At 42.3% G+C, this 9,854-nt stretch overlaps 1 protein-coding gene across 1 annotated transcript; it reads right to left on the bottom strand.

The window, feature by feature from the left end:
* Positions 1 to 219: 219 nt before the first annotated feature.
* LOC141438839 (vitellogenin-like) lies at positions 220 to 8,544 on the bottom strand. The gene is made up of 7 exons (XM_074102859.1): positions 8,455 to 8,544; positions 4,839 to 7,029; positions 4,431 to 4,644; positions 3,253 to 4,246; positions 2,236 to 3,114; positions 1,906 to 2,101; positions 220 to 1,285 (listed from the first exon to the last, which is right to left on the bottom strand). Exons 1-7 carry the CDS (start codon positions 8,483 to 8,485, stop codon positions 478 to 480), a joined length of 5,313 nt encoding a protein of 1,770 aa, XP_073958960.1. The 5' UTR covers positions 8,486 to 8,544; the 3' UTR covers positions 220 to 477.
* Positions 8,545 to 9,854: the final 1,310 nt, after the last annotated feature.

Below are 9,854 nucleotides of genomic sequence, written 5' to 3'. Positions count from 1 at the left end.
TGAATCAGAGAATGGTACTTCCATCCCATCATAAATAACGTGAACTGTGCGTAAACTTTAAAGCATGGCAACTGTGTTTATGTCGAAAAAGAAACGACATCTAGGGATAGTTGTTGAAACTTGTGTCTTGTGTTGTGTTACACTTGAATCAGGACTAGAATTTATTCTGATGTTATTCTAGATGGCACTAGTGGTAACAAGTAGTTAAAATGATACAACTTTTATTTTTATTTTTATATTGCTTGCTATTATACATTCTAAATACATTTCATATATATTTATATATAATAATACTAATTAAATAATAATAGATACATAAACAATATAGGTACTACATATATATATAAATGGATATAAATTTCGATAAAAATAAATATATGTATATCAAATCAAAGATTTTATATAAGTTCATGCATTAAATCATAATCCATTTTCGCGCCAAATCTAAAAAGTCTTTCTTTACTAGATTTATTATATTTACGCCTGGCAAGAGCTGGGCACTCGGTATTGCCTTATCTGCGTCTGTCCAGACACCTGTGGGTTTCCTCCCTTTTGAATCTCGTTTCTGTACTCCTGGAATTGCTTGTCAAGCTTGGATCCGCAAACAACCTCGACTGGTTGGATGTGGTAGTTCTGTCCTCTGCAATGCGACTGGCAGCCAGGTACTTGGGTGGTAGAAATGCAGATATCGTTTTGGTTCTCGTAGTATTGAACCTGTGGGTGCAGTTGGCATACGCCCTGCTCTTTGAGGTAGCTGCGGGCCCTGTAAAGCTCAGACGAACCCGAGTGCTCCTGAGAGGAATGCATGGATTGCTTCCATTGTCCGTCGGAGCGTAATATCGCGGTGAACTGGTACTTGGGCTGGTACACGTACTTCTTCAATTCAGACTGCAACTGTTGGATGCTGGGTTCACCATCGACGTTCAGGGCGTAGGAAGCACCGTATAGCTCAGACTTGTCAACAATGCCGTAAGGCGTCCTGTAATCATCGCGTGGTTCACCAGTCATGTGTCCGCACACACCCCTGACGTTGTTACGGTTGTCCTTAGCGAACACGACAACTCTCATGCCATCGTACATCACACGGAGTCGGTTCTCTCCGATTTGGGTCATTAAAGTGCTATCGTCTAGCATGTAATATTCAAGCAGAGGGGCGTCCTTAACCTCATCCCAGTACATTGTCAACTCTCCTTCAGAGACCTTCTTGGCATTGGTTTGCAACTTAACAGTGGGCTTGTTGTTCACCAGTTGGACTAAAATTTCCAAATCTTTCCCGGATTCGGATCTGAAATAAAAAAACATACGTATTAGAAAAATCGTCATGGTAAAAGGAGGTATAAAACTTCACTAATGCTAGTTATCTAGGCTTTTGTATCTTGTAGACACTCAAAACCAATTCAAATGACCACCTGATTGTCTCGGTCCCTGGTGATGTGTTTCTAATGACCAGATGGCCAAGTGGTTAGAGAGCCTTACTACGAAGCTTGAGGTCCCAGGTTCGATTCCCAGCCGGGGCAGATATTTGCATGAATAATACGAATGTTTATATTCGAGTCTTGGATGTTTAATATGTATTTATGTATGTATTTATCTGTATAAGTATGTTTATCCGTTGCCTAGTACCCATAGTACAAGCTTTGCTTACTTTGGAACTAAGTCAATTGGTGCCAAGTGTCCCATGATATTTTATTTATTTATTTTATAATCCTATTTGTTTTATTTTGGATTAATATCAACAGGCATGGGAGAAATCCCTGAAAAAAAACCCTGATAAGTTCAATTTTAATCGAATCTGACAATGTTGTAGACACTAATAGATACTAGCTAGCCTGACATGGAATAAAGACGATGAAATCGCTTTGCTTCTTGTTTGTACTGTAAAGATGCATATTTATCTATACTTACTTGTATGAGATGTACATTTCTTTCTGCTTCTCCTGGGGCTGTCTCGCCATGATGACAAGCTGCTCTTTTCTGTAGCCGTACTGGCCAGCGTATTGGGCATCATCATGCATCACCACGTGCCAAGAGGGATTGAGGGTGTAGTCGTAACTGCGGTTGCTGAACGTCCTGATCTTGGTATCATCAACCGTGCAGAAAGCTGTAGAAGAGATTGTTTGGTTAGTTGCAGTTTTGAAGTAAAAACATGATTCGGCTATTATGTTTTAGTCGCATTTTGTATTATAGCCTCCCTAGAAGTTAAGAAAGTATTAAATTTTTTAATGCAATACTTACGCACAAACTGTTGTTGGGTGAAACGGTTAAAAAGGCGCTCATAAACATTCCAGGGGTTGTATGCAGACAGAATTGCAGCGCTGAAATTCGGAATGGGAACACGCTTCATCTTCATTTCCCCAATGTAGGACAAGATATCCAAATTCAGGTAGTTGTCCTCGAAGTCCATATCCGCGTCGATTTCGATTTTGTCTCCGGCGATTGGCTTGAAGGGGTTGAAGTCAGAATACCAGAACCCGAATTTGGTTAACGCTTGGTACGCTTGGAAGGTCACGTTTTTGACGGCAGGGCTCAAGTTCTTGTAAGTAACTGATGCCTTAATGTGGTTGGGGGCGTGCGCTCTGAGTATCATCATTCTGCATGACTCCTGGTAGAAATTGTTGTTCTCGATTTCCTGAAGACATTGTTTCCCCCGAGCGTCTCGCAGCAAGTTTTCTATGTATTGCGTAGTGCGCTCCCCTGATGCTTTAACTTGGATGTTTCCATTCTGGCCAAGGTTGACGTCGGCTTCGAAAGCAGTCTTGAGCTCTTTTTTAAGAGCATAGAGGAAGTTCAGAGCAGTTACGGAAGGCATCTTTAAGCTTCCAACGGTGTTGAGTTGAGTATTGCCGAACTTGTCTGAGTTTCTTGCTGCGAAGACGGCGTATCCGATCTTAGGGTCAACCTTGCTGTCACCAATAGCAGCAGTAAAAACGTATTCGACTTTCTGGGAGCCCTCAAACGTAGCGCTAAGGTCGATAATGTTAGCTCTGGCTGTGTCGATGCCAGAGACAGCGCGTTTCACAAGCTCCTGGCGACGGGTTACGCTGTTCGGCGTAATGTCGGTAATCTCAGTAGCTTTCACGGGAGCTTGGGCTTGTTTCTGGTTGTACAGAGTATCTGCAAAAAAAAAATACATATGGGCTAGCGCAATAAAACATAAAGGATAAAGGAATTCTTAGGTATCAATAATGACTAAAGCTCTTTCTTATGCGAATAAGTTTGGAAATTCATCAGTGACATGACTGAAATGCTTACCGTATGCTACAGTCAGAGCGATAGCCTTGTTTTGCGACTGCTTTCCAAGATATCTGAAGTTAAAGTGCGTCGTAGCCACGTCTTTCTGGACGAGGCCGAAAGCGATGTCAGAGACCAATTCAATACCGCGGTGCATACCACCGAAGGTCTGGTAGTCATTCGAGTAGGAGTATCCTTCAAGCTGGAATGTAGTTCCAGTGATCTGGCCAAACTTGGCATTAACAGATGCTACCTTATTTTTACGGATAATGACTTTAGAGGTAGGATCAAGAGACTTCGGGGTCAGCGTATCCAATTTCTGGTTAGCTGTGTAGGGCCACACGCTGTAATGTACAATAGTAGTATCCTGCTCAGGAAGGAGGGGCTCCAGACGAATTTTCACTTCACCAAGTTTAGCCTGGACTTGGGACTTGACGGGAATGTTAAGCTGGTATTTGCTGACGAGACCAGCGCTACCGAATCGGTTCGTAATAGTGTCTAAGAAACCAACGGATCCTTCAATATTCCTGGCGTAAGTGAACTGGATTTCTTGCTCCAAAGAAGAAGAATATTCAGGATTTTCCAGAGCTGGTAAGTTGATTTGGCCCTTGGTCTTGCTCTGGATGTGGATAACAGTTGGCTCCTTGTATTTATAGATGAAAGGCATACCAGAAGCAACTGGGAACATGATGGTAACTTGAGCCTGGTTGATGACTTTAGTGTAATGATGTTCGATTCCCTTGCCGAGGTTAGCCATGAACTGTCCGAGGATTGCAGGCAGTTGATCTATGTCTTCTTGCGTTAGGCTGAAGTATCTTTGTTGGTTCATGAGGTCGATGTAGAAGGAGGCTTCCATCGGTTTCTGAGCTTCGCGCTTGATGTTAAACAGGTTAGCGATATTTTTAGCAGAATATTTGTGTTCAGCAGAGCTCTTGGGAACGTTTCGTTTGAAAATGCTCAACTTTTGCAACAGCTGATCGATGAATTGGCGGTAGTTTGAGAAAGAAGCAGAGATCTGCAAACATAAATGTGTAATGTAAATGTAATGTGTAGTGTTTTCTGTACTGCCTACTGTGTTGGTGTGCAATAAAGAGTTATTGTATTGTAGTGTAAATATCAAAGATTATTCCAAAATCACTAAATTTAAGAGATGTTTAGTTATTATAGTCTACGCATGAGTAACTATGATAGAAACTTACGACGTTCATTTTGTTCCACGCTGCCGTTTTGCTCATCCACGAGAATTTCAGGTTCTTGGGGAAGAGAGAATCTTCACTGCTGACGTAGGACAGGACGTTGATGATATCAAGCACGTATTCCTCATTGAGGGACTCACTGAATTTCTGGCCCCATTTAAGGCTGCCAAAGTCATCCTTGGTCAAAGTAGGCAGAGCGGCTTGAGCAGTTCTGGCCCTGATAAAGAAAAGATGTAACGTTTTTAATAGGTCTGGTTTTACACAAGTATCAGCCCGTCTATGCTTATTTTGGTGAAGTTTTATTTTTTGGGTAAATGAGCTCAAGTTAGGTTATAGTCCCAAGTTAAATAGTTTTCGTGGTTCGATTCAAATGGTTCCATGTACTAAGCAATAATATTAAACGATACTTACAAATTGTAGTAGCGTGGACTGGTAAGCCTAGCAGATGTCTCGATGCCAGCCTTGAGAGCAGCGCGTACGTGCAGGCTAGGGTCCTTGTGGGTCATTTCAGCCATTGCGTGCATCATAGCTCCGGTGGGCTCGCTCACAAAGACACCTTGAGCAGCCAAGACACGGACCTCGTAAGGCTCAGCAGTGTTCCTCATGATGCTGTACAGCACAGCGCGGGCATAGTGATCCTTCTGGTAGGCCAGCAACTGCAGAATCTCAACCATTGAAGCACGCAAGTATGTCGAAACTTGGACCTTGCCTTCAAGGTACGGAGCAAAGACCTCCATGATGCTACGATGACCCAGATGACCTATAGCCTTTACGTAGATCAGAGCCTTGTGGTTGTCACCACTTTCGATAGCCTTTTGCAATTCCTGGCTAAGACGAGGCAGGATCTCCTCAAGGACGAAGTTATCATACTTGTTAGCGAGACGACCGTACATGTAAGTGGGGTAGTTAGAGTGAGCGGTATAGTTGTTCACCTGGCCCTTGTTGATGAAAGTGGTTGCTGCTATTAAAGCTGAGGAGTTCAAGTACTTCTGCTCTTGGACCTCAGGACTCATCGCCAGATTAAAGAACTGAATCATGACGTCCTTTGTCGGATAAAGCAACGTCGCAGGGAGAGAGGCGATGACCTGAGCGGCCTCTTCTCCGGCAATTTTCTTAGTCTGAATCCAACTCTTGATCTGCTGGAATGCAGGCATAGATCCAGCTTGAACGACTGCGTCACGGTAGATCATCCACATGTCAAGCTTCATGACGTTGTTTGAGGCCTTCGCAACTTCAATGCTGCGGCTAGTCTGGCTCAGCTGTTCCCAGTTCATAGCAGAAATTACGCGGACAAGGATGCTGAATTTGGACAGGAAATCTGTCTTAGGCATGTTGTTGGGGTTCTGTAACTGTTGAGCGAGTTCTTGGAGAAGCTTTTGAGCATTCATTGGATTTTGCTTTTTGTCTACATGGGGCTGGGCGCTCATGTACAGGGAAGCGTACGCAGGCTCATTGATACGAGGTACATCGTCGTTGAGGTAGGCTGAGTTAGACTCAGAGCTGGATGAGCTCCAGCTGGATGAGCTCGAGCTGGATGAGCTCGAGCTGTCATAGCTACGCTTCTTGATGACATTCTTGGGCATTTTCAGAGAGCGACGCACTCGGCTGGTCTCCTCACTTTCCGAAAAGAATGACGAGGATGGTGAATCGCTGATAGTTACTTGTTTGGAACTCAGAGCGTACAATAGATTCTGAACGGTACGAGATCCCTCAGGCATCTGCCATGCAGCTTCTTTGTCCTCTTCGTATGAAACTAGCGTAAGTTTGACGTTACTGCGTACCTGAGCATTGTGTTTGCCGTAGAGAAGGACTCCAACGTTGACCTTGCTAGTGGTCTCAGCTTTGTAAATAATACCCTGCTTGCCAACAAGGATGCGCGAGTCAGTCTTACGCTTCATGAACTGCACTTCGTGAGGGTTCTGGGACGTGCCAGTCCATTTAGCGCTTTCAGGTACACCGAAGTGATACGCAACTCTGTGTTGGCAGTGTGTGTAGTCTCTGGTCTTGGTGACTTCAAAAGGCTCTTCCTCCAATGCGAACTTTGGAAGTTCTCGTCGCCATTCGGAAGCGACTGGCAACACGGTGTACAAAGTCTCGCAGTCACCAGTGACGTCAGTTTCCATCTTTCTGTACTGTCCCTGCTGTGTGACGTGATCGTGCGTATCATGCGCAGTGTGCTCGTTTCTGTGAGTAGACAAGTCTACTTGCAGTGCGCTGATGAGACCTTTGAGCAAGTTCTCATTCGAACGGGAGAGAGTTGAGGGAAGTTTGAGGGATTGAACGCGGCCTCCGTTGAAATAAATCTCGAAGGGCAGATCTATGTTCTTGACACCTTCATATTTGATGTCTTCGGGGAGGGACCAGGTGTTGGGTAGGTCATGGTGGATTTGCCCGTGTTGAGGGTTCTCTAGTTTAGCCTGGAGATGCCCGGAGGCTACGACGCGGACGATGAAGTGGGCCTTGAAGGCAGTACCGGTGCTAGAACCCTGTTCAAGGTGGGCGAGGGTGCCTGTCTGCACATCATAGCGGTAAAGCTTGCCGGCCTGCCAGGGCCATTGGCTCTCGACGGTGTTAGTGTCGAGTCTAACGGAGGCGACGGCCGCTGAAATAAAGATGGCGATTAGATACATGACAATAAAGGTATTTGAAAATTAATGCGAAATGCTTCAGGTGATAATAGGGTTACTTTAACTGGATAGATTTTTATCAAAATGTTTGATTCAAACTATAGTCACGTACCCCTTTGACACGATAAACTTTAAAACATAGGTCAATGCATGGGAACTTTTGTCAAACACGATTTGAAAATCTTTAGACATTTGCGGATTATGTTCCTGTTCCTATTTAGTCAAACTATCCCAGCTGCCTGTTGAAATACTGTGAATCCATTTTAAAATAACACACATCAGTCAATGGATTCTTAAACAAATCGTTTACTTCATAAGTTACTTATTTATAGATTTCAATGTACATTACTGTATTGGTTTATATTTTATTATTTAATTTTGCCCATCTCAATTGTAGACAGAAAACATTCTATAGTTAAGTTTAAGGGACTGATAATAACCAAAGAAAATGTATATAGTAACCTCAAAGTAATTCATATACTAGTTGTTATCCACGACTACGACTTCTTCTGTGAAAATATTATCTATCACTTTCCCGCGGGAAATATGGTTAATCAGGGTATCAAACTATTTCCATTTCACTACTAAGTACATTTACTTAATTAGTTCAGAGTTTAAGGCTGAAGAGGTAACGGAGAAGTAAGTGCATTTAAATATTAGTAAGGAAACTAAGTGAAGATAAGAAGAAAAGCACTTAAGACGGGGCTTACTTTTAGATTGTCTTTATAAGTACCTATTGCATTTTTTCTCAGACACAACGAAAAATTTCCAATAACGAATATATAGTCAGGGTTAGTCATATTTTTCCACAAAGGAAAAAGCGCACAATTCTGTATCTTCTTGACATGTGCTTTGTGATTATGACTAACGATGTAAGTGCAACAGTGTGACCTTTTCACTTTAACCGTTTCACCAGTATCGAACAAAATCTGTCAACTAACCGAATGATTATTAAAAAAAATCGTAATTTCGCAACTAAGCATAAAATGTAACAATTTAAAAACACCACATCAGTACATTGTACATTGTTATGTACCTAAACAAAATAGATTATATAACTTCGAAATAGAGATGTTTATAACTTCGCAATTGGCATAATTTTAATTCGCATTTAATTGTTAGCATTACAATAATAAAATAAATAATGATTAACTGCAATAAAACCGTTAGGTATCTTCATAAAGCAAAACAATGTGCTCATAGATATCCGAATTATTCTCAAAAAACTACTCAGACCCATTTTTCCCTACAAAATAAACAAACCCAATATAATGGCAACACTGGCGTTCAAAACGTCATTTCAAGCTTATTTTTTTTTCAAATTAACCCTTCCTTTTAAACTCACTTCGCGAACGCGCTCCTATTTATTTTTTTAATTCGCAAAAAGCAAAGGTACTCACCGACAAAGGCCGCCAAAATCAAAAGTTTCATGATGGAACACTTTCCGGGATACCTTTGGATGTTCCACTTTCTACGAGAAGAAGACTTCTGCCTTTACCGATGTAAAGCCTGGCTTTATATACGGACCTACACGCGTTCCTGATTTGACCTGATTATTGATAATCTGACTTTTGTCGGGTTCTTGAGGTTATTAATAAGAGAGGGCTTGGCGCCGCGGCGATGCCTGCTTTTAATGAGTAAGGAATAGTTAGTCCTTGGTTAGCCTTAAAAAGTAGACCGTATAATGTTTTTCATCACACTTGCTCGTAAACGGTGTCGTAACATGCAGGCTACCTTGCTTGCAACCCCCCCAAATAAAACCCTCGACCTTAATGTGTTTGTCATGAAGCCCGTGGTCGGTAAATGAGTCATTGCGCGTACAAATTTTCTTGTCATGAAGCCCAAGGTCGGTAAATGAGTCAGTGCCCGTACTGATGGCGCTGCGCATGGCGTAGCAGCAGGACCACATGCACATGCGGCTCAGGCACATGCTGCGGAAGGGAGAGGGCATGCAGGGCTGCCTAAGGTATCGCCAATATTTGGAACAATTATATTTTGTCACCTGCGACTAAATCACGACGAATATAACCTGTCACTTTTGATTTCCGTTAACTTTAAGGAATACAATGACCTAATTAGTACCAGGGGGCTACTATGAAATTAGAAAATCGAAGTTCGTATCGTACCGTCCGGCGGCCCTCTCCCTAAATAATATTCGGACGGGACGGTACGGCAAGATACGAACTTCGAATTTTGCACTTTGTAGTATATTAATTAAGATATTAATTAAAAGATAAGAAAGACAAAGATGAACAATCACACTTTTACGTTCATGACACACATGACCAGTGAGTAAACACAACGTAATAGTATTAAGAGAGTATGTGTTGTGAATCGGACACTGTGCTCAACATAATGCTGAAGCGTTAATAATATAACGACCCCAGCGCTGAGCCAGCACCGTTGGTGACCCTCGGACCGCTACGTTTTATTCTACACCAGTTTTATTACTATACCGAGCCGAGACAGAACCGAACACGAATGTGCCGCCGTGCCGCCGACAGCATAACAGGCGAAGCTGCCACCTTGCATAAATCAGTTCGAATAATAGTCTGAATATTAAATACTTATTCACACTCATGCATATTAAATATTAGTATAATTATGTGGCATGGAACTAGTTTGGACTAAGTAAAATTTTACTTTAACATTAATGACATAGTTTCCTTTGCAAAGTAAGTAGCTATATTATGAGTTATAGAACTGTAGCGTGCCGCCGCAGCGTTCGGCGAAGCACCAGAATCTTACAGCTGCCAATAAAAGTTAGTTAATATAGAACTTCAATTAATTTAATTGCAGG

This window comes from Choristoneura fumiferana, chromosome 19, assembly GCF_025370935.1.
Source record: "Choristoneura fumiferana chromosome 19, NRCan_CFum_1, whole genome shotgun sequence".
Lineage (NCBI taxonomy): Eukaryota > Metazoa > Arthropoda > Insecta > Lepidoptera > Tortricidae > Choristoneura > Choristoneura fumiferana.
The sequence above is the reverse complement of the archived record's forward strand: the minus strand, read 5'-3'. Positions and strand labels throughout refer to the sequence as shown.

Bases quoted from the DNA above. Each gene is read 5' to 3' on its own strand.
- LOC141438839 (XM_074102859.1), bottom strand. From the start codon at position 8,485: ATGAAACTTTTGATTTTGGCGGCCTTTGTCG. The intron at 7,030-8,454 runs GTGAGTACCTTT...TCTTTATTTCAG, and splicing joins GATTTTGGCGGCCTTTGTCG to CGGCCGTCGCCTCCGTTAGA. The intron at 4,645-4,838 runs GTAAGTATCGTT...TTTCTTTATCAG, and splicing joins AGTCCACGCTACTACAATTT to GGCCAGAACTGCTCAAGCCG.